Below are 24,140 nucleotides of genomic sequence, written 5' to 3' on the forward strand. Positions count from 1 at the left end.
AAAAAATAATAAATGTTGGTGAACATGGAGCAGAGTTATGGTTGGGAAGTAAGTTTATTCATGGCCCTCTCAACATATATACGTACTTCTGTCAACAAAAACATAAATAAATATATATATTATACTTAATTTTTATGTTGACCCAAGGTCAAATAAACTTATCAAGTGGATAACAATCACCTTTCAACAGAAAAAGAAGTGGATGACAATCACAAAAATCGTGACATACTGACATTGGCTTAGACAGATTCAAAAACGATCCTCTGACAAATTGACTTTTCTGTATTTTCTAGTCCAATTATGAAATTTTGTCGAGTTCAAGGTGCCGATATAAATTAACATTTTCACAATTGTTTGTCACAACTCACGTTATAGGCAACACATTTTATTCATTTTTGACCAATTAACTACCACCATACAAGATTACAATACCATCATACCTAAAGAGTTATCCCCATCCACCAACACCCCAATTTAGTTTCTCATTTATGGGGTACTTTACGACGTTGGCAGTATGTACGAGGTGAAATTGTTATTTGGAATGTCAATAGGACCTCTTTCCATATCACAAACCTGTGTTAGTATTTGTGTTATATGTTCTTATACGAACCACCCTCACCCACTCTAACAACACAAGCTATGTCATACGTCGACGATGACAATACCATACATATTGTATTGGAAAATAGTAATAACTATATAATAAACAATCTATATCATACGTCGACGGTCAACGTATTTTTCTAGGCAAACACTTTATTATTATTTTTTGCCGACCAACTACCACAATACATCTTCAACAAAAAAAAAACTACCACAATACACTTTCAACAAAAAGACTACCACTGTACAATATTAAATTACCATACAACAGGCTCCAATCTTTCTCTTCCCTAGTAAGCTTTCTATGTAGGGCTAAATTAAACAAGAAACACTCATACTAAGCAATGTGTATTAGTCCCACATAGAAAGATTATAGGTATTGAAGATATTTGAACTTCTATAAGTACCATCTAGGATCTCTAACATTCTCAACTGACTTATTTGATGGCATGGCATAAGCACAATGCCTCAACATCGGTATACTACCAAATCTCGGCTCGGCTTTGTGGTTGGTACTAATTCCTAGTCTTGCGCCTCACGCCTCAAGCATCCTTAACATTAAACCAAACAAAGGCTAATTCCTAGTCCCCAGTAAAACAAAATAATGATATTAGACTATTGGATATAAATTATTACTTATTATTGTACTAAATTTAGAACTCATTTAGCACCACAAAAGAATTTCAACACAACATAGCCAATGGTGAATGCAAGAAGCCTATATAGGAAGCTCATAATTCTCCTCAACTTTATTTCCTTTCTATGTGGGACTAAACAAAAAGAATGAAAACTCATTGTTGATAAAAAATATAGTACCACATTGTCCACTTGTGAAGAATTAAAGAACCTTAAGCTTCTATAAGTATGTTCAACACTTCATCTACAACCTATCCAAGTCATATATTGTGTCTTGTGATAATGGGCTCAAGCCTAGTGTAAGTTTCATCTCTCAAGTCCCTCACTATTGGGTTAAAGACATGGGAGCAAGACACTTTAAGGCCAAATGATTTTACCCCTTGGATAAATTTAAAACATTTCTATGTTTTAAAGACCTTGGCCATTGGATCTTAAGATCCCGCGGGTTGTAATCGGGTGATCATCGGGCTCGATATCGGGCTCGGGTGTCGGGCGGGTTTATCGGGCCGGGACTCGGAATTGAGTCCCTGTCCGAGCCCGGCCCTATAAGCCCGAGCTATCGGGCCGGGTAAGCCCGGCTCGGGTTGGCTTCGGTCATCGGTCTCTCACGGTTCGGGCCGAACGGGCCGGATCGCGGGTTTTCGGACCGTTTTCCCAGCCCTAACCGGACCCACTCTCATTTCTCTCTCTCTCTCTCTCTAACAGTTATAACATCTCTCACTCTGTACAGTCACTGAATTTGTTCTTTCTCTCTCTAGACTTTATAGTGAATTTGCTTTTTGAAGAAGAAGAAGAAGAAGAAGATAGAATAATTAAGGATTAAGCCAAAAGCTAAAGGGCTCTAATAAAAACAACTTTATCAAATTAGAAAGAGAAAAAGGAAATCCTAGCACATCATCAAATCCTTCTCTTTCTTTCTCATTAACAGTAAAAATCTTCTCTCTCTACTTTCTCTCTCTAGACTCTATAGTTCTCAGTGGATATTATAGTCTATATATATATATATATATTTTTTTTTTTCTCAGTGGAAATTTAACCTTTTTCTCTTTACTTTATTCTTTATATTCTTCTTTCTCTTTTAATCTTTATCTTCTTCTTTAATTTACTCAGACAAGGCAGAATTTACTCAGAGGCAGGTTTGATTGCTGGATCATCCGCTTAGCTTCCAGGTAACTTTAATTTTCTCTTAATCATCTTATTAATTAGACAGTTAACCAACACTTGATCTTGATTAAACTGATGATTATTTCTTTCCAGAGACATAAGAATCGATTTATCTTAAGTAATTCAAGAATTTAAAATTGAATTAGTTTCAATTTTGAAGTTTATTTAAGATTTTTATGCTAGTCCATCAGTTATCTGTTGTTAATTTAAGTTTAGTTAGGTTAGGTTGAAGCTTACTAGTACTACAAGTCCTGGCTAGAATTTGGGTTGGATCTTGCCTTTTGCTCTACTCAATTTAGTTTTAGGTGTTTTAGGGTTAAATCAGTATACCCATTTAGGGAATTGTGGTGTGGTTTATATATATTTGACAAAAAAAAGAAAGTTCAAAAAGTTCCTTGAACAATTCACACAAACTCATATGAAGTTTACAAACCCATTTCTCGATGTCTTTCCACTCGAAGATTAGTATTCGAGTTATAATTCAGTCTGTTTGTTCAGAAACTAAGAAATTCTATGTTTTGGGTCATTCCACATTTTAGCAGTTGACATAATCTCAGTTTTTTGTGTTGCTTTCAGGTCTAGCCGTCTATGTAGCAGTACTGGATAACCTGCGTTTATATTTCTGAGGCATCGGGGATAATAGACATGAATTAAGCTAAATGGAGTAGCTTTCGTTGCTGAAAAGTGCCGAATTCTTTGTTATTATACCGAGTCAGAAGAAGATCCTTGCCTACAATGAGAACCCTAAGAGGCAGGTTCAAAAGTTTGAGTTGGTGTAGATTAGTACTAGCGCGACACCTTTTACTATGTACTGACATATTGTTCATTTCAGTATAGTTGCTGGAAAACCAAATGTGAACATGAGGACTACTATTCTTTCGACCTTTCTTGCAGTTGTTTTTGGATTCTTGACAGGAATGTCCTTAACTAAGGTTTGCAATCATTGATAGGTCATTTAAATACATTTTTTTCCTTCTTTCTTGCTGTTATTGGTGGATTATGCAACAAGTCGGTAATGTTTTCCCTTTGTATCTGAAATGAGCAGTTCTTAAGCTATCGTTCCAACCTTATTAAAGACATTGAAGATAGCTCAGACCTTTCATCTCAAACCTCGTTTGCCCACACTTGGTCTTCTGCAACATGTAATATAAGTAGCATACTCAAATCTGGAGATACGAGTGACACATTAAAGGTATACTTATTGGTTACTAGTCTTAGTTGTGGCATAGATTTCGTCTACACCAAGAATATCTCGGAATTACTAATGCCATATCCTCTCTCGTGTTCTCCTTCTTCCACTGTGCTCCTGCTGCAGAGACAGGTTCCTAAGAAACCCAGAGGTGCAGAAAGACTACCATCTGGCATAGTTGCATCGGAATCAGACTTTTATCTCCGCAGATTGTGGGGTAAGCCCAGTGAGGTGTGATTTCAGAACCTTTATAAGATTTTTAAGAGTATGAGTACCAAAAGATATAGTTTACAAGTGCATCGATCTTGGTTTCATGTAACTTTGCTTGCCTAAAAATACATTTTAGTAACAACCCGTTTCAGTATTCTTCATCTGAACTTAGTTTTTGTTGAAGAGCAAGTTCTTCAAAATTGCATCTTTGATTGATTGATCAAGTTGAAATCTGCAGGACTTACCTTTCAAGGAGAAGTATCTTGTAGCGTTTACTGTTGGATACAATCAGAAAAGCGACATTGATGCAGTAGTAAAAAAGGTCCGGCGGAACATCATTTCATACTGAGTCCATTTCTCCCTCCTTAGACGTTAACGAGTATCTTGGTTATTAGTGACTATTTCTCCTACTGCAGTTCTCAAATAACTTCACTATTGTGCTGTTTCACTATGACGGCCGGGCTACCGAGTGGGATGAGTTTGAGTGGTCAAAGCGAGCTATCCATGTGAGTGCTACGAAGCAAACCAAATGGTGAAGAACTACAACTCATATATCTTTTTATCAATCCCCTTGTTTTTTATTAGTAAGATTCTTCTTTTTTTTTTTTTAATTGGGACTACGTTCGACATTAGTCATTACATGGCATTGTTACATCATCAAGATGTGATAAGTACGATAACCGCCAAAGTTAAACTACAAATGAAAGAGGCCTAAAGCCCAACAACATAATAAAGAGGCCTAAAGCCCAACGAACTTATTATTTATACCTTTTAGTAACCCAAGTTCAATAACCACGGATTCCACCTCCTGTGGGAATCAAACCTGGGACATCCAGGTTTTTGGAGTCTATGTCAACACTTTCAACCACTTGGGCAACCAAGTGCTAACAGTAAGATTGTTATTGTATTAAGATCTCTTCTCTGTAAGCTTTTGATATTCAATAAACGATGAAAATTTGTTCTAGGTGGTATGCAAAACGGTTTCTGCATCCTGATATTGTGGCACCATATGAGTACATATTTATATGGGATGAAGACCTAGGAGTTGAACATTTTGATGCTGAAGAGTGAGTTTTGGACAAACGAACATCTACTACTACGATTAACGTTATATGTGAACTCTGAGGTATATGTATCTTTTCCCCCAATTTGTAGATACATAAAGCTTTTGAGGAAGCATGGACTGGAAATCTCACAGCCTGGTTTGGAGCATACGAAAAAGTTTACATGGCCAATGACAAGGAAAATGGATGACCATGAAGTTCACAAGTAAGCGAATAAAGAAGGTTCCAACTCTTCTTCGTACGTTTTCTCTTTCCTTCATATAAATTTACTGAATGGTGGCTTTGTTTTTTTATCCTCTTCATAAGAGAAACAATGGAGAAACCAGGCGGATGCAACAGTCCCCTTTTGCCACCATGTGCAGCGTATGAACTTAGTACACTATCTTCTTCTTGCACAACGAAGGGATTTACTCCTGGGATTCATTCATTCTTATCAGTTTATCCTATCTTACCGATGCAGATTCGTTGAGATCATGGCGCCTGTGTTTTCTCGAGATGCCTGGCGCTGTGTTTGGCATATGATTCAGGTACAGATTATCCCATGACATTTTTGAATCCTCTGATAAACCATTCTAACATAATCCGTTTTGTGATTTACAGAATGACTTAGTTCATGGATGGGGTATAGATTTTTCACTTAGGAGATGTGTAGAGGTCAGCAACTTAACAAAAAGTTTTCGTCTTTGCTATTATTAGTACATTTACCAATTACAACTAAAGCTTTGAATGCCTATACATATCTTATGCTCTCTATCGAAAATAGCCTGCTCATGAAAAAATAGGAGTTGTAGATGCTCAATGGATTGTTCATCGAAGTATTCCATCACTTGGGAACCAAGTAAGAACAAGCCAACCATCAATGCACTTATTCAGTATGAAGTTTCGAATTCCTGGAATAGAAAATGTAGCTCGTTTACTTATCTTATTTTTGTTACAGGGAATATCGGAGAACGGGAAGAAACCAACTCAAGTGGTATGTCAAATCCTTTCGGCATTTGCGCCTAATTTTTTGTCTTTTATACTTGTATGAAGTTCCTTAACTTAAGCTATACTTTTTCAACAATGTACCTCTATTTCGAGTTCGAGTTGTTAGTATTTATATACTGAAACGTAAAACTTATCATTGTATCAGGTAAGAGAAAGATGTCTGAAAGAGTGGAGAATGTTTCAAGATCGAATGATCGATGCAGAGAATAAGTACTACGACAAAGTCTGCAATTCCGTGACTGGTTCTAAAGGAAGATGATGAAAGTGTCTTACATCACCATTCGAAAACTATACCATTATTAGGGGTTTAGGTTTTTTCCCTGCTATCAATTTCTAGCCCCGACATATAAGGCATTCGAAATATAATAGTCCTTATTTTTGTAAAGATTAGGTATCAGTGATATTCAAAAAATATCACAATTTGTGTTTCTATTCTTATCCATAATAATCTAGTAGATGCAGCTATTTTAAATCATCCTTGTACACTTACTCTATTTTAACTTGTTAATATGGGAGTCAGTTGAATTTCTTAACTGAGTCAGTTACCTAAATTTTGTTTTTCTTCTAAGCCAGATATGATATCTAATTCAAATTCTGAACCAGCTCGAGTTAGATTCAGACTATTTGTTTTTGTCTGACATGTGGGGACTACTTCGTCTAAATGACTTACTTAGGTTGATTTTCTGGCCATCTGGGACGTACATAAATGTTTCGAATAACCTGAAATGACTATTATGCCCCTCGCTGCATTGAGTTAGACAAATGAGTCAGCTTTGGAAACGGACTTAGTAACTGCTGAAAGAGATTTAAGTTTTTTTCCCCGTCGATATGATATAATAATTGACTTGAGATTGATAAGAAGAGTGTTTGGACTCCATTTACAATATACGATGCCTTATAACACTAAATACACTTGCATTTTTCTAGCTATTTTACGATCGTTTTTCTCATCTCAAAGCTTACTCTTATATACGATAACTACTTAAGTTCCTATAGCAAAGCATAACCCAGAAGCAAAATAAGATGCCTGTCGAGAACGGCTGCGTTTATACAGCTGGATGGGGTAGGATTAAGATCTGGCTTGCTAGAAAATTGTTGAAAGGACCATCTGCTGAAAGAACTCGGCTCTCTCACTTCGTTCTTGATAATCATGTTCTCTTGCTTCATCTGATGTAGATGACGACGATTCTTTCCTGCATATACAGAAAGCATCAGTAAGAAAGTTGCAAGGGCTTCCTGAAGATATATTTGAAGAGAAACGTGCCATGAAAATGCACCAATAAGCAATGTTTTAAAATTTGTTTTCACTCCTCAAGGCGGTTTGCTCTCACAAGGCGAGAGTATGCCTCGATGTGTAAAAGGCGTAAACTATTGTTTTGTAAGAACATAACATAATTTTTCTACTTTACTACCATAACATAAAATCCTGAGTGTCCCCCCCAACAAAATCAAAAATAACAAGCGACTTCAAATGCACACGTTTAATTCTCGAGTTCAAATATGTACGCCTTGAGGCATCAGGTGACCGCCTAGCCTCGAGGCGCGCCCCAAGACATAAGCCTTGAAAGTTTTTTAAGACATCGCCAATAAGGAAATCATAAAATTCATAACAAATCCGAGGATCAAGAAAGAGGTGATAAGGAATGCTTTTGATATCATATGGAGCTAATAGAAGTATACCTTTTAACGTCTGAAGCGGTTGGTCTCTCAGTAGTGGGGCTTGTATCTTCGGTAATATTAGACTCTGGAAGAACACCGCATAAAAATGGAGAGAGAAGTGGGTCGGGTGCAGAATCAAAACTGTTTCCCCTGATGTTTGATGTAACTCCAAGAAATGAACTTAGATCTCGCATTTCCCTGCTAAGCATTGCCGAACTGTTAGTTGTCCATTGTCCTGTTTTTTGAGCCTTTTTTCTTCGCTGCATTTAAATAACAAGTGATAAAAGAAGTTAAGGTATGAAAAAGGTTTTATTTTAGCTAGATTTGCAGGGGTAAAATGCAAATTCAAGTCGTACCTTTAACATATGAGAGTGTTGCACTGTAAAATGTCCAATCATATCTTTGCCAAGGTTTTCGGCACATACGGGGCAAACCTGCCAAAAGTGACATGCCAATTGTTTAAAGCAAAAAACTTTTCATTCTTAGACAGAAGCAAAAATACTTTATTGAGATCACATTTTTTTACTTTTCTAGACTCCTAGTTGGATATGACTAGGAAAAAGAACAACACGACAAAACGTTAAAATGCAAATGAAACATGCTGTGACGTTACGCAAAGAATGGAGCTATGAGGGAGTGGTAGTATTTAATCAAGTTTTCTTTTCCGAAACCACCAAGACTAATTCCACGTGCTAGTTGTTTTTGGCAAAATTTTATCTTTCAAGATCCTAAACTGCATTTTGTAGTAAATGTATACTATTTCCAAAAGTCACGGACTAAGAGCACCTTCCATAGTGAAACCTAGATTTTATTTCCTTTTCTTACTTAGTAGCAAGATTTACATTTCGATGAATAGCATAAAATTGCATAATTTTATCATTTTAACTCCTTCCTCGAGTAATTTCATCGCTGCACCATATACCGGTATCCGGATAGTGTTTAAGGCACCTCCAGACCTACTACTCTACTAGCCTAGTTGCACATGGCACAAGTTTTTTTTTTTCTCGTCAAGACTTCGCCACCTAACCAGTCTAGCTTAGAGTTGCACATGATACAAGGTTTATCTCTGGCATGGGTCTGCCTTAGAACCCAAGACTTATCCATCTGACCGATCTAGGACCCGAACCAAAATCAAGCAAGAAGCCTAGCCAATAGACAAGGTGTTAATGTGTTATACTATAATCTAGGTTTAGAAAGTCTTTCTAAGCAATGTGGGAACTAATTGTGTTCCACATGAAACTTTCAGTTCACGTTTCTTCGAGAGTGTAAAAACAAGACTAGTCATGCTTGTCTATGCAAGTAGTACCAAAAGAAACTAAATAACACTTCGACGTTAACAAACACATGATTCTTAAGATGAGTACAAAAAAGACAGTTGTAAACATACCGAATTTTTTACGTCGAAGCAATGTTCTTCTTGAAGATGGGCACATAATAAGGGAACTTCAATTTCTATATAACAAAAAGGACAAGGGAAGCAAGCTTGAACATCTTCATCTCCATCTGAATCAACCATTATCAAATGGTTGTCTGTTTTAAAATCAAAAAACACATTCTCATATGAATAACAGGAAAAATTCAAACATCATCTTAAATCTAAACCCTACTTCTACCAAATCTTAGATACCCATTAAGTCATACAAGATCTCTAAATGAAACCAACTAATCAATTCATACAAGTTTGGGTAATTGAATCAAAATCTTAGATACCCATTACTTCAATTAAACTAAAAACCCCTAATTCTAACTAACCCTCAAAACAACAACAACAACAACAATTTAAAAACAGAAAAGATCTAAACTTTAGCAAAATTCATGAAAAAAAATGATGAAATTTCAAGGAATTTAAAGGAGAATGAAATTTGGGTACCAGAGTGAAGCCTTGAAGTATGCATAGTAGTAAAGTAGTTGTTGGATGAATGAACCCTAGATGACCAGTTATCAAAGTCCATGGATTGTTAGTTTTTAAACTCAGAAACGTGTCAAATTTCTTACCCAAAAAAGGGGTTAGTTTCCGGTGAGCATGAAACTGGACAATAGAGAGAGAGACTGAGAGAGAACATGAAGCTGGTGTTAATGGCCTAATATTTATAGCAAAGACTAGCTGGCCTATTTATCAGACTAAGAACAAATGAAAAAGTGACACGTGGTGATTTTAATGAATTATTAAAGGGAGAAGACTGGAAAACCTGCTGGTTGAATTTAGTCTCATGGAGAAACACTTGATGGGTACTATTAGGGCATATGCTGTGGGTAGTAGGAGATGTGAAATTTGAGTTTTAAGAAAGAGGAGAATCATCTCCTCTTGGTGTAGTGGTGCAGTGGTTGAACAAATGACTCTTAAGACCATGAGGTTTTACGATCCAATCTTGATATAAATAGTTAGCACCCAAAAAGCAGTACAATAAAGATAAGGTAAAATGTATAGGTTATAAGGCCCTTTAGCCTTTAGGATCCTTTAAAGGTTGGAGTCTATATTCTCTTTTCATGATGTATTTATGTCTTGTAACGATTGTACTGAGTGGTTGGAGTCTATATTCTAAGAAAGAAAAATGAATATTACAAATTTTAGATTATTTAATGTAATTTTTTAGGGCCTCCCTTTTCATGTATATTGGTTAGAAACCTCGGGATGAGGTCGTTGATCAAGGTACATTGTCGTCTTTCATGATGTCGTTGATTGTATATTTGTATAAGAGAAAAACTTCTCTCATTCTCTCTTCTCTTTCACTTTTCTATTCGTATAATTTTGTTCTCTCATCATTTTCAGTCCTTCCCCTCTCTCTATCTCTTTTCTCAATGAGTCAATTTGTATGGGCGTAAAGAAAACAAGAGAAATTCTCCAACCCCTTCACTTGGGCACCAGGGAAGGTGACAAAGTTGAGCAAGGGAGAACCTAAGAGTAACTTTGCCTTTGCTATGAGAACGAGAAGAGAGGCAACTCTGCGTATGAGCCCAAATCAAAGCAAGAAGGTTGACGTATGTCTGACCCCTCTTACTTTCTGTTTTGTTGTAGTTTTTCTATTGGGAAGTTAAGTTAAAGGCCCCATTTTAATTTTTTTTTTAATTAGAAGACAAGTTATAATTTGTTTGATTTAAAAAACATGTATTTCGTTTGGATAAAAACTAATATTTGTATTTTGTTTGGATAAAAATTCAATATTTATATTATGTTTTATTAAAAGCTCAATATTTGTATTATGTTTGGTTGAAAACCCAAGATGTTTTGTAAGCAGTTGCAACCCTCTTTTAAGGAGTTGCAATCATTTTGCAATCAGTTGCAACCCTTTTGCAAATCAGCTATACAATTAGTAGTAAACCTCTTTTAATACTTAGAAAGTTGAAAGCTATACAAAGTTGAATGATCATTTCTCACCGAAACAAAAAATTTGTAGGTTTTTTACCAATTTCTCACCTCTATTTTCGTAATTCTTTAAAACAATTATAGTGCTTATTCCTAGCTCATGTTTTTATCACTAAAAACTAATTATTATCTAGAAAAGGAAATTTTCATGTCTCTTAATACTCAAGTTATATCTCTAAATACCAATGACCAAAAACTTTAGTTGGTGGAGAAAAGAAGGGAGGGTGTTTTTTTATGGAATTTGTTGATGCAAACACACTTAGACAGTTCATTCAATTTTGTCGGTTTGTTATTTTCTAGTGATGGAAAGCGTCCATACATGACCCACTTTCTTGTAAAGAACTATTTTAATCGGCCTCTAATTACTATACTTTTTTAATCAATAATACTATCTATTGATATCTTCTAATTGTTTTTTTTTTGAACTTTATCTTCTAATTGCTTGATCTCACAATAAAATTAACTTACCAAAGTATACAAATGGTGTTATAAGAATCAAATCATCAAGCCAAAGATAGCAACGGTTTGGAGCACGTAATTGATGCATAATTGATTCTGATTATAACATTGTGTAAATTTTTTGTTTTGTAAGTAGAATAAAGTATGTTCTTATTAAAAGATACTATATTTCTTGGTAGAAATACTCTGAATGAACTTTTGATTTATCTCGTGAGTCAAACTAATTAGAAAAACATTTATTGGAGTATTACTTTGTTAAAGTTAATATATACTTTCTAGTAAAATTTAAAACTCGAGAACCTAATAAACACGTAAGCCAAAGTGAGTCGGCTTAGATTTGTTTAATTTTGTTGGTGGGGTTAATAAATTTAGATTAAAAAATGTTAATTAAAGGATGGTGACGATGATGCTGCATGTGATTCTGTATCATATGAATCCGTTACACGTATGAAAGATTAGTAGGTGACGTGCGTCTGATACGAAGAATATAGAGGATATTCCACCCTCATGTTGCTTATATATCCAATAAAATATAGTTCATGGTTCAAGGGATTTTCTTAGGTTGGTAAATGGTAACTGTTTGTCCCACTTGAGACCTTGAGTAAAGACTAAACTGCAATAGTGCAATGACAAAATGATAGGAATTATTGTCTCCAAAATTTCCTAGGGAAATGTTAAAGTTACAAAAGATTTTGACAAAAGATAGTTCCAGCTGATGTGGCGGTTGTGGTTTGAAACTTTGCCCAAATCTAGGCCGTTGGGAGGTGAATATCACAACCGCCACATCAGCTGAGAACTTTCTTTTGTCAAAATCCTTTGTAACTCTAGCATCTCCCAATTTCCTATGATTAAGCAAATAGAATGAACTCCAAAAGAAAAAAGTTTTGGAAATATATTCCTAAACTTAAGAGCATCTCCAATGCAAAACTCAAAAAAATCTCAGTTCGTCCTATTTGTCAAGTTCCAATTGAGATTCTCACTCCTAGGTGTCGAAAATAGAGATCCTCAATTCTTGTATGTCTCCAATGCAACACTCTAAACTCTTTTATTTTACTTACGTGTCATGGTTATTTTTGTAAAAAAATAATTTGTTATTTTGGAAATATACGAAGACTTGATTTCTATTGGTTGAAATTTAAATATTGATGAGTTGGACAATTAGAGATATCTCAAGAGGACACTCTGAAAATAGAGTGTCCTCTTGAGATATCTCTATTCCACTCTCGACACATCATCTTTGAGATCTTAGTTGAGTTTTGCATTGGAGATGATTTTTTAAGAAAAACTCAAAAAATCTTATGTGGCACTCCGAATTTCTAAGATTGAGTTTTGCATTGGAGATGCTCTAAGGTTGATATATAAACTCAAGCCAATAAAAACTCAACCACAACCTCCAACAGTTTGAATCATTGTTTCGAGTGACAAGGCAGCCAACTACTATGTTGTGTTGCTCAAAGTAACAAAGGGTGCATGGGCCACCATCTCATTAGGCCCATCCCATTAGCAAATGACTAGTCGAATCAATATAATTTACATAATAGCTAAAAAAATAGTTCACTTTTTCAAATAAATATTTATATGTGTAATTGTTGTCCAAATTTGAAATAATATATCTATTTACTTTTCAAGTCATTTTTATTATTCCAAAATTACACTCCACCCTAGTTGATCTTCTAGGTAATAATTTTCTTTTTCCACATTGTTCTCTCTCTAACTTCTCTAATCTACTTTGAGTAACTTTCTTTTTGCAAATCTAATTTCTATTTCGTAAAGTCAATTTATTACTGCTTTTACTCGTGATCAAGTTTGAAAACAAATAGTTAATAAATTATGGCTCCGAAATTCCAAAAGAAAATTTTGCTTGTGTTCGTCAACAACTCATCTTAGATCTTCTACCTGTAGTCTTCAGAAAAATTTTAACAATCGTCATCACTTGGTTTCATTTTCGTCAAATCAATGAATGTTAGAAAATTGTGATGACAAATAATATTGAAATTCTCTGATTTGTTTTCTTCAAATTGATAATATTAGAAAGAATTAATCAGATTTGATTTTTCTTCATAGGGATCTTTGATTATAGCTTTACATTTGTGTTATGTTGTTATGATTAGAAGGAAGGTAATAGATGTTTCAGAGATTCGGGAAAGGTGTGACTCTTCTAAATTAAATTGCAAGTATAAGGAAGAAGAAACTCTTCAAAACTAGGACAATTTGTTGACTTCTCTAAGATGTTGGACAAAACCTTAAAAACAAGCTCAAGCTGAAAAAGCTGCAGAATTGTCCATGTCAGACACTGAAACTTGGAATTAGATTAGAAGGTAAGTTTAGTCTTCTTCGAGCAAACAAGCTCACGTTCTTATTTTTCTTTTGTCTTAGATCTTAGACAGAGAGAAAATTTGTTGTTGTGTTTTGTTCGATGATGAGAGTTGTAGTTTTAGATGATGAGATAGAATTCGTTTGATGAGAGAGAATTCGTAGTAGTTCTTTCTGATGACAAAACCTAGAAAAACCAAAATATAAATGATTGTTTAGGTCAAAATATTAAGGGTTCTTCTAAAGGCACCAGGCCAAAAGACTGTTAGCATCCAGAAATTTTATTGACTCGGGTCAATGGTTATTGACCGAGTTCTCTATAAGCACCGGTTTTTAATGTGGGGGACGTTCACCTTCGCTTGCTTCTTCTATTTTCTTCTTCCAAAAGTTTATCCTTAACTATACAGTCGGACACTATGTTAGCACCATTAGGTTCAATCCCTTCAAGATTTTCATTCACCATTAAGAAAAATTCTTTCCAAATGTGAAGAACAACTAAAAGACTGAAAAAAATGAAAGAACAAAACAAAGTTGCTGACCTCTCTCATTCAAGGGCTTGTCGATTTGCATATGTGTCCCTGGAACAAGAACGAATCAGATTCCCAAACCGTGAAGGAGATAAATATCCTGCATATGAATGCCTAAATTGTTGGTGATAGTTCACAATATTTTACTTCATATAGATTAAACAGCACAATATGTAGAAATGCCAAGTTGATCTTATCGATGTTGTGATTAACTAATTGTGGTTCTCTGATGATTGACTCAATACAAGCAAGCGTAATTCCTTTCAGTTCTATTTATATTTCATGAATGTCATTAAACATTTGAACTATAACAATAGAATTAGAGTTTCACAACTTAAAATCAATTTTAAACCCAAAAACCTAACCAAATAAGTTGTCTACAAACAAATTAGCATCGAATCAATGAAAAGAAAAGCCTAAAAGGAGATCGAAACTGAAATTTTGTACTAGTATATACCTTGATAATTGCATCTAAATGAGGACTACATACAATTTCACCAGAAATAATAACAACAAAAGTAATACCACAATGAGCTCGAAAATAAGGCCAAGCTTCACGAAACCACCTCACAAATTGTTCATCGTCTTCTTCTTCTTGAACATTAGCTGAATCAGTATCGTCATCCGTACCAGAAGAACACATATAGTGATTAAGAAATTTGGAATTAAAGGAAATCTGTTTGTTTCTCTTCAACTCATTTCCAATTAAGAAACGGAAAGAAGAATATTTGAATGAAAGCATGTTTATCATCTTCTTGTGAACTGATCAATGTCCCTGAGCTTGAATAAGCCGCCATTACTTCTTTTAAGAACTTCACTCCTCTAGTCTTGAGGAAGAAAGAATGAATATATATATATATATATATATATATATATATATATATATATATAACAAAACACAATGTTTTGTGCTGACTGGGACAAATCGAAAAACAAATCCGGCCGTCTGTTGCGAATTTGATAGGTTTCTCACCTTTAGATCTATTACCCACCTTGATTTATTGACCTACTCAAATAAGAAAGTGACTAAACCCTTTGATGTGGTCGGTTATATTCCCTGGCGCCTTATCCCTCTTTCCCTTCCCGCGTTACAACTCTCCAAACGTTCCAACATTGATGAAGAAATTGATGACCTGATGTTACAAAACATTGATGAAGAAATTGATGACCTGATGGGATTCCTTATCTTCTTATCTTCTCCTTCACTCTTCTTCCATTTCTTCATCAATTTCTTTTATGGATTTAGAGTTTTGTTCATTTCTTTTTAATAGTTTCCTTTTCAGGTTCAGGTGTTTTGATGAATCATGGCAGAGGATTTCCAAATCGAAATGGTGTTGTAGGGTTCGTGTTCATTGGTTCATTGTTACAGTGATCTTGTAACTACCTAGACCAAATCGAAATGGTTTTATTTTCATGGTGGATGGGTTCTTCATCAATTCTTTTTCTTCATCACTTTCTTTTCAAATTCTCTTCAATTTATTTGATTCAGGGTTTTCTTCCTTTCTTTTTAATGGGTTTCTTTTCAGGTTAAGGTGTTTTGATGAATCATTGCAGAGGATTTCCAAATCGAAATGGTGTTTAGGGTTCGTTTTCATTGTTACAGTGAGTGATCTTGTAAGTACTTAAACCAAATCGAAACAGTTTTATTTTCAATACTTAATATGGTGGATGAGTTCTTCTAAAATGAAATTCTTGTAAGTACAATATACCTAATTTGATCGAAATGGTTTTATTTTCAATAAAATGGTTTTATTTTCAATACTTATATATGGTGGATGGGTTCTTCATCAATTTCTTTGATTTAGGGTTTTCTTCCTTTCTTTTTAATGGGTTTCTTTTCAGGTTCAGGTGTTTTGATGAATCATGGAAGAATGATCTTGTAAGTATCTAAACCAAATTGAAATGGTTTTATTTTCAATACTTATATATGGTGGAGGAGTTCTTCTAAAATGCAAGTCTTGTAAGTACAATATACCTAATTTGATCGAAATAGTTTTATTTTCAATACTTATATATGGTGGACGTGTTCTTCTAAAATGAAAGTCCTGTAAGTACAATACACCTAATTTGATCTTGAATAGACGAAGATCCTTCGATGATAAGTATTGAAAATAAATTACAGGTTATCAACCTCTTGGTTTAGGGATTTAGGGATTTGTTCGATTTGGTTGGTAGTTCGATTTAGGTTTAGGAATCTAGGGTTTTGTTCATTTGTTTTTAATGGTTTTCTAATGATTTAGGGATTTGTTCGATTTGGTTGGTAGTTCGATTTAGGTTTAGAGAAATTGATTAAGAATTTTAGCCTCTTGGTTCAGGGATTTAGAGTTTTATCCATTTCTTTTTAATGGTGTTCTCATGATTTTTATGGATTTCTTTTCAGGTTAAGGTGTTTAGGTTTTTGATGAATCATGGCAGAATATTTGCAAATGGAAATGGTGCTTAGGGTTCGTGGTCATTGGTTCATTGTTATTCAATTATAGTGAGTGATGTTATTTATTTTCATCCTCTAGGTTCAGGGATTTAGGGTTTTGTTCGATTTGGTTGGTAGTTAGATTTAGGTTTAGAGATCTAGCCGCAAAATTATCTACTTTTCTGATATTACTTCGATTTCATTCTCTCTCTCTCTCTCTCTCTTTAGATTATGGTTTTATTGTTTCAATCTTTACAGGTATATAATACTATGCATTTCTTTGTTTCAATCTTTACAGGTCTATAATATTTTCACCGTTTAAGAGTAGATTTATTGTATGCTCCTAGAAAATGGTAAGACCTTTTCATCTCTCTAATTATCATTTATCTTTAAGTGTTTTACTGTTTCATTCTTTACAGGTATACACACTCTCTCTTTCTGTGTAAATTTTTTAAGGTTTTATTTATTCTGATTCATCGAGGATAACTTTGATGTTGCTGACTGATAACTCTAATATGATTTAGATTTTTCTTCTCTGTTCTCTTTTTAATTGTGCTTAGATAAATTGAGACCTACAATATTTACCATTGACACACACTAAGTATTCGACAAATTTCCTAAATGAATTCATTACATTATCTTGTTCCTTCAATTTGGTGGCTTAAGGTGAATATTAAAAGCGGGGCTTACGATAAATTGAGGTGTATTTTAGCTATTTCCCTAAAACTGTAGCTTCTAATTTCTTCTCTACCTTTAAATTGGTAGTAACAAATTTCATGCAAAAATTCTACCGTATCTTCATTAGTTGTGAAATCTCTTTCTTTTACGTTAAATCTTCTTTGTTTCAGTCTCTATTTCTGGCTCTCCTTCGAAATTTATAGTTAGGTTTCTTATAGTTACCTAACATATATATGCTACTGCTTTTTATATCTAAAAATACCGTTCTATGTGGATTTGTCAACTTTTTTATTTTATACATGTGATTCTTAAGAAATTTTGCGCTCCTTAGGTTTCTTCCCATGAACCATGCTTAGATACAACGAATTTAATTCGTTATTGTTTTTGTTATTAAGTTGTATGTTGATGGAGTGATTTCAGTGTTATATCTCATTGTTTTTAACTTCAGGTTAGTTTGGTGTTTTTTTATGAGCTGAGCTCTGAATTCAAATCTTCTTGGCGGATCACCCATTTTTGTAGCCCAATCTGCTCATATAATTAGGTGCCATTACTATATTGCATACAATCTGTTTGAGTTTTTATGCATGTAAAAAGATAATGTTGATACCTATAATTCAGGGATCCGAGATTCACATACAATGGTAGACGTCAATTTGTTGAATCATGATAGATCATCTGACTTGCGTTGGAGGTTACAATTTCTACTAAATCTATTTAAATAGGGAATTATTGGGTTTGTGTTCAAATGTTCCATTCAGTTATTTGAATAATGATAGATCATTTGACTTGCGTTGGAGGTTACAATTTCTACTACGTCTATTTAAATAGCGAATTATTGGATTTGTGTTCAAATGTTTCATTCAATTAGTTGAATCATGATAGATTATCTAATTTGTGTGGGAGGTTATAATTTCTACTACTTCTATTCAAATAGGAGAATTATTGGGCTAGCACAACACATATTTTATGGAATGCAGGTTTTATTCTATATGAGATGCTTTATGGTTGTACATCTTTAAGGGAAAAGACATACTAAAATCAAGCCTCTGATTTTGGATTTGGATTTGTGTTCTTCGTATCTTCTTATCATATAATAGCATAAGATACAAGTAAGTTGGTCTCACTGATTCTTCTATTATGCTCACCTATGTTTTAGTTGCATTTTATTTTTCTTTCTAGACTTAGTTGCAGACAACATCCTTTTCAGGAAAAATAATGAATTAAATTTCTGTAACTTTTGTGCTACATGAATCACTTTTGAGGAATTACTTTTGAGGGATCATCTTTTTCCAAAAAATGTAAAATTTTAGTATTTAAGAATTGTAAGCTTGTTTGCGTCAAACTGGATATTTTGGTTATAAGTATCGAAAACTAACTCTTTGATAAATATGTTGTTAATATTTCTTCCTACCACTTCAGAGTATTTTTATAGAATTTATGTTCATTTAGATTTCAATTTTGATATGTATTATTGTCTTTTTTATTTTAAATAACTTAAATCATTGGTGAAGTTTTATACTCCTATTTCTTATTGTTTTCAATAGGTTTGACGTCTATTACTTGGAGAATTATGTCCCCACTTATCAGTTATTGTCAATTTTACAATTTTTCAGTTAAAAAAGAGTTCGACTCTTCGCGATATTCATTTCATAATGCTGAATTCATTTCGCGATGTAGGTTATGCCATCTGATTCTGCAAAAGCTCCAAATGACTAGATATAGATAACTTACCTTCGGTAATCCCGTAATATATAGTTGAATTCTCCTCTTAAGTGCTTTTGGAGAACCTATCTCTGCCTATTCGATGCACATCCCGTGTTCGCTTCCGATGATGAATTCACCTTAGGAGCACAAAAGATACCATAATTCATAATAAAAATGAAACTGGTGTAGAGTTTTGACTACTTCGTTATTGTGTTTGAATACCTTCATTAGTAGCAGAAACTCTACATTTTTGTGTCTGACATGGTATTTCTTCAAGAGATTTTGAATAAAGTTTATTTTTCTTTTTTTTTGTCACTGTAAGTTTCTACTAATATTGTTTACCGTAACCTTTTTACTTTTCTTATTGTTCTTGCTTCAACAATTTTTTTAAGCTAGAAAAGACCCTATACGTCTAAAATTTCATTGTTGCTCGAATTGGCTTCACTTTATTTCTTGTGTGTTTTTATCATTTTTTGCTTTCAATGGGTATCAATACACTGTCTACCGAAACCTTTTTCGTTTTTTTTTCTTTTTGCAGGTTTACGAATTATGAGTAATCTCGTACAAAGTCAACTGAAACTTTGTTTTACATCTCATTTCATGTTAATATTGAAGTTTCAGTCCTTGATGTTATTTGTCAAAATCTGCATGGAATGTAGTGTAACTTTTATGATCTCCTCTCCGAATGGGTATTTAGAACATTTTACAATTTGGTCAAAAGGTATTTTATGTTTATTTTTAAATGACATGAATTTATGGTATTGCCTAATTTTCATTTTGGATTTTTATATCATTATCATTTTCTATATACAATTTACCATTGTGTTTGACGATATTTGCCCGTGCCCTTGGGCACGGGTTATACCTAGTCTATATAACAAAACACAATGTTTTGTGCTGACTGGGACAAGTCGAAACACAAATCCAGTCGTTGGTTGGGAATTTGATATGATCCCCACCCTTTGATCCATTACCCTCCCTAAAAATTACAAATTTATTCACCCACTACATGCAAGAAAGTAAATTAGACTCTCAATCTAGACCGTCTAAACTCCCCGCACTGGTTCAACATTCCGATTAAAATAACCTTCCCTCTGTAGAAAGTAAATAAGAAATTTGTCCCATTAACTCTCCGTTAAACGCCCCAACCCCTTGATGAGATTTCATTCTCATTCTCTCTCTCAGTTCAAGTTTTTCCCATTAATCTCTGAAACGCCCGAACCCCTTAATGAGATTGCATTCCCATTCTCTCTCTCTCACTTCAAATTTGCCTGCTTCCTTTCCCCTACCAAATCGATCCACTTTCTGATCCAAAAAACGTTGAGAAGACAACCCTCCACCTTCTCTCATTAACACTTCGTGGCTTATAAATTTCTTCAGGCAGAACAGATGTTAGATAATCCAGTTTTTTCAGTTTCTTCATCTTCACATGCTACCTCTCAAGGTAAACCGTAAAATGTTGTTCATCTTCATCTTCACAATTATATCGCTTCAGATTTTCCCAAATAATCTAAAAATCTAAATCTGTGATCTTTTGCAAATAGTTTACTTGTTCAGTTTGATTTTGGACAGTGGCACCACTTATCAGAGACTGTTTTTCCATGGTAATATCTCAATTACTTTTGCCTATGTTCTTTTCATGTTCTCTAATCTCAAATTCTACTTCTTTGTATTTTTATTTGAAGGGTTGAATTTGAAAGGTTGATTAGGGTTTAGGGTTTCAAACGTTAGATTTAATGGTGAAGTTATGGTTTTACCTCTTTAAGGGTTTTATTTTTAAAAGGGTAAACAAATTCTTTTGTAAATTAGATTGGTTCTGCTGTTGGTGGTACTGCTAGCGCATTCTATGGATTTAATCATGGTATGAACTTCTGATCTTTGTCCGTTATTGGATCTTTTATTTGAGAAATCTTATATCTTTTTTGCTTTGCTTCTTAACTGTATCGTATTCAATACAAATCCTAACCCATTGTTACGTTTTCGGAATATGAAACTATAACAAAATAGTTAATTACAAGGAAATCTTCTAATTTTTCCTAACTTAAGAATCTAAAGATGACCCATAGTTGAAGAGCTCGTTCCAACATGAATGTGCATAGAGCGTCTCGAGCTCTAATTAGCAAGGGAATTTGGTGAAGTCCTACACTCACTTTTTGTGATATAGAAACCAAGGAATGAAATTTTGGTTTAGGTGGAAATATCTGTAGGCATTTAATTCCTTGATTTGGCATTGTTAAGAGAAAGTAATTATAGTTCGGGTTTGGTGGAAATTTCTGTAGGCGTGGAAATGGAATATTTCAGTCATTTTACGTTGAAATATTTCGAAATTTAGTTCTTCGATAGAAACTTTGACTGACATTTATTTAAGCAGACAAATATGGTTTTTCCTGATGACCTTGCTAGGTTAATGCCAAAGTTTTGAACTACTTAACAGCTTAACAGTGGCATGAGATGGTTCTTCATTCAATACTATCGTGAAAAGGGAAAGAATAAGAGTGATACAAGTAAGAAGAGACTCGACGTCTAGCGAGTAAATCCTACATTTTTATGGAACGAGTCACGGCTTAAAAGTCATAAGCAACTTAATAAAATCTGTACTTTTTGTGGACTATTAGCGTTCTTATGTCAGTTATGTGGCTTATGTATTTTTCGCAGTGATGCCTTTGGTTCAAAGAAGGATAAAGGGACCTATGGGGGGGCATTTCCTCATTGGTGTAAGTGTGCTTAACGGAAGTTTTCGTTGAAGTCAGTCAATATAAGTCATTTTTTATCTTCAATTTTGCTCGTTGTCACGGATTTATGTACAAGTTATTCTGCTGTTTCAAAGTTTGGGTGTTTCTCAATAAAGAAAATAATAAAGCAATATAGGTAGACATTAGTACTTTAAAATAACAGCTACACACATAGATAGTAATAGCATCATGAGGGTTCAAGCAAGGTCGAAACAGGTGCCCTTTTTTCATTTTAGACTTTAGTTTAGAACCTTGGCTTTCTACCCTTCGGGGGCTCATTCTTCATCACCTATTCTTGTCTGTGCTCGTACCGCTTAGAGCATTCCACCATTCATTAGTGACTTTTTCAAAAATTTCTTGCACTACAAAATGATTACAGAACTAGGTATTAGGTCACAAAGCCACTCTACTGCTACCAGGAAACAAGTAATTATTGCAAAATTTTGAAATACCAACATTACGTATGGATGTGAACTTTTTTTATCGTCATTTATGCCAAAAAAAAAATGAAACACAAACTAAGGCCGTGCTGGTTATCGTCATAGTTTTTGGATGGGAACTTTTTAAATTAGCCATTAACAAATTGTAGTTTCAAAAGATAATGTCTTATTCGAAGAAGTTTCAGCTTTATCAAGGTGACAAAATGTGTTTATTTCTATCTTATGGATGCAGACCCCGCCTGTAATGCTATTCTCCTCTGTATGTGCTGGGTTGGCAGGTCAGATTTTGTTCTCAATTTGTTCTTTTTTGGTGTTTTATTTAATCACCCGTCTGTAATACTCGTCCATAATTAATATGAACAATTAAATGTTCAGGGTAAGATAGTTGTATTAGATTAGATTAATCTATGAACATAACCAGCCGGAATTGTATTGATTTACTTTATCACTGCAGCACAAAGACAAGAGTTTCAAAGATGTAATGACCGAGACGTATGAGTTAGCAGAAGAATGTCTAGAAACAAATTACTGTGGTGCTAAAGCAGTGATAGAAGCTCTTATTCCCTGGCTTAAACTTTCAGGTTCAACAAGAATTGTTAATGTTTCATCTTGTATGGGACAACTTAAGGTACATATAACTTTGATAGGTTGTAATGTTATTATATTTATGCAGAGATGTATATAGGCAATGGCGAACCTAGGTGGCCTCTTTCCGCCTTGCGCTGCCTCACTAATTTATACTCCACCCGACCCCCAGTTTTCGCTCCTGAGAATCTAGACTACTAATCTTGATATGCTGTAGCTTTTGACTAAGCTTGACGACCCTTTCCTTTAGATCAAGACCCTCCATATATTGTCACTATCTCTTATAAAAATCTGGCATATCTAAAATCACTCCACAAATCGAGCTATGATTCATTCAATGAGCTCAAGATCAGACATCATATTTTAAGCTAGAGCTAATATGCTGTAGATTTTCATATAATACAGTAAAATGCTTTCATTTCTGATTGCATCAAACGAATAAATACTGCCATCAGCAGTCAGCTCAAGCTCAGATACCAAAGCTCAAGCTCATTAAGTTCTTTCTCTATAAAACTGTTAGAACTGAAGTCTATAGCCCCATTCGGGTGTTTTTCCATCACATACAAAAACCAAAACTTTCTTTCTAAATCATTTGATGCTTCAATGGTTTAAGGTCCGCTAACATAGGGGTTTTTTCCAGAATATTCACAACAAAGAGGCTAAAGGAGATACTTGGTGATGCTGAAGGGTTAACAAAAGAGAGATTCGATGAAGTTCTGAATTTGTTTTTGAAGGATTTGAAGGAAAATTTGTTAAAAAACAAAGGATGGCCTGTAATGTCTGCATATACAGTCTCTAAAGCAGCTCTCAATGAATATACAAGGATTTTAGCTAAGAAATTTCCTTCTTTTCGGGTGTTATGTTAACTTCAATACTGGAATCTTGATTGTTGAAGGTGCAAAATTTCCGGTAAAGTTGGCTCTTTTACCCAATGATGACCTTCGGGCCTGTTTTTTTATCAGTGAAAAAGTGTTTGAACTTTGAATCATGGTGAATGATATAAATTAGAAAATTCATGTTTTATCTTGGAGCTATATACAAATAAAGAGTTCGGTACTATGGTAATATATGTCTCTCAGATGGGGCAACTAGAATTTGAATCTTACCCCATTCGAGTGTTTTTCCATCACATACAAAAATCAAAACCTTCGTTCCAAATTATTTGATGCTTCAAAACAGGTTAAAAGCATAAACTAGGTAGAACCCCCTGCTCTGCTGTGGTGAAGCAACCCCATCAAGCTAAAACGTTGATCCTTCTTATTTAGATATTAGTTGAAAAATATTGACAACGTTTCTATGTACCTACAGACAACTGAAAACTATTATGATTATTAACGGAGTTGTCCATTGTTGAGAAATTTTAAATTTTCATTTTTGATGTTATTTTCGTATATTTATTTAAATATGATATTCTCC

The 24,140-nt window shown here is 34.2% G+C and overlaps 2 protein-coding genes and 2 long non-coding RNA genes across 11 annotated transcripts; 3 read left to right on the forward strand and 1 right to left on the reverse strand.

Moving 5' to 3' along the window:
- Nucleotides 1–1,902: 1,902 nt before the first annotated feature.
- On the forward strand, nt 1,903–6,421 carry LOC147542686 (uncharacterized). Of its 5 annotated transcripts, none has more exons than XM_086673760.1 (16): nt 1,903–2,166; nt 2,350–2,408; nt 2,980–3,158; nt 3,236–3,335; nt 3,449–3,595; nt 3,719–3,823; nt 4,041–4,124; nt 4,219–4,334; nt 4,768–4,869; nt 4,958–5,071; nt 5,173–5,229; nt 5,327–5,393; nt 5,467–5,520; nt 5,630–5,704; nt 5,804–5,839; nt 5,999–6,421. In XM_086673760.1, the coding sequence occupies exons 3-16, from the start codon at nt 3,139–3,141 to the stop codon at nt 6,110–6,112; spliced, it is 1,191 nt and encodes a 396-aa protein (XP_086529886.1). In that variant the 5' UTR covers nt 1,903–2,166; nt 2,350–2,408; nt 2,980–3,138; the 3' UTR covers nt 6,113–6,421. The 5 variants fall into 5 exon arrangements, with proteins under 5 accessions (XP_086529886.1, XP_086529887.1, XP_086529889.1 ...); XM_086673761.1 differs by having other exon boundaries at nt 3,725–3,823; XM_086673763.1 differs by having other exon boundaries at nt 2,980–3,154.
- A 261-nt stretch (nt 6,422–6,682) lies between these two features.
- On the reverse strand, nt 6,683–9,824 carry LOC147542687 (protein DEHYDRATION-INDUCED 19 homolog 5-like). Of its 2 annotated transcripts, none has more exons than XM_086673765.1 (5): nt 9,383–9,824; nt 8,900–9,042; nt 7,869–7,946; nt 7,534–7,772; nt 6,683–7,046 (listed from the first exon to the last, which is right to left on the reverse strand). In XM_086673765.1, the coding sequence occupies exons 1-5, from the start codon at nt 9,462–9,464 to the stop codon at nt 6,938–6,940; spliced, it is 651 nt and encodes a 216-aa protein (XP_086529891.1). In that variant the 5' UTR covers nt 9,465–9,824; the 3' UTR covers nt 6,683–6,937. The 2 variants fall into 2 exon arrangements, with proteins under 2 accessions (XP_086529891.1, XP_086529892.1); XM_086673766.1 differs by having other exon boundaries at nt 8,900–9,015; nt 9,383–9,604.
- Nucleotides 9,825–15,453: 5,629 nt separating this feature from the next.
- LOC147542688 (uncharacterized) lies at nt 15,454–18,374 on the forward strand. Of its 3 annotated transcripts, XR_015224292.1 has the most exons (7): nt 15,454–15,591; nt 15,702–15,789; nt 16,018–16,054; nt 16,556–16,654; nt 16,884–16,938; nt 17,712–17,804; nt 17,882–18,165. It is a non-coding gene; the product is annotated as an uncharacterized LOC147542688 (long non-coding RNA). The 3 variants fall into 3 exon arrangements; XR_015224291.1 differs by lacking the exons at nt 17,712–17,804; nt 17,882–18,165 and adding an exon at nt 18,241–18,374; XR_015224293.1 differs by lacking the exon at nt 17,712–17,804 and having other exon boundaries at nt 17,882–17,954.
- Nucleotides 18,375–20,121: 1,747 nt separating this feature from the next.
- LOC147542689 (uncharacterized) lies at nt 20,122–23,747 on the forward strand. The gene is made up of 7 exons (XR_015224112.1): nt 20,122–20,411; nt 20,540–20,571; nt 20,777–20,828; nt 21,623–21,681; nt 22,372–22,417; nt 22,594–22,767; nt 23,365–23,747. It is a non-coding gene; the product is annotated as an uncharacterized LOC147542689 (long non-coding RNA).
- Nucleotides 23,748–24,140: the final 393 nt, after the last annotated feature.

This window comes from Eschscholzia californica, unplaced genomic scaffold, assembly GCF_041429995.1.
Source record: "Eschscholzia californica isolate CP2 unplaced genomic scaffold, dmEscCali1.0.p SCAF_4, whole genome shotgun sequence".
NCBI classification, from domain to species: Eukaryota; Viridiplantae; Streptophyta; class Magnoliopsida; order Ranunculales; family Papaveraceae; genus Eschscholzia; species Eschscholzia californica.

What these genes read in the sequence shown, in the direction of transcription:
- LOC147542686 (XM_086673760.1), top strand. Translation starts at nt 3,139, where the DNA reads ATGAGAACCCTAAGAGGCAG. An exon ending in CTTTTGCCACCATGTGCAGC is followed by an intron (nt 5,230 to 5,326) that starts GTATGAACTTAG and finishes TTACCGATGCAG; the next exon opens with ATTCGTTGAGATCATGGCGC. An exon ending in CACTTAGGAGATGTGTAGAG is followed by an intron (nt 5,521 to 5,629) that starts GTCAGCAACTTA and finishes TATCGAAAATAG; the next exon opens with CCTGCTCATGAAAAAATAGG.
- LOC147542687 (XM_086673765.1), bottom strand. Translation starts at nt 9,464, where the DNA reads ATGGACTTTGATAACTGGTCATCTAGGGTTCATTCATCCAACAACTAC. An exon ending in TACTTCAAGGCTTCACTCTG is followed by an intron (nt 9,043 to 9,382) that starts GTACCCAAATTT and finishes ATTTTAAAACAG; the next exon opens with ACAACCATTTGATAATGGTT. An exon ending in ACCGCTTCAGACGTTAAAAG is followed by an intron (nt 7,047 to 7,533) that starts GTATACTTCTAT and finishes CTGTATATGCAG; the next exon opens with GAAAGAATCGTCGTCATCTA.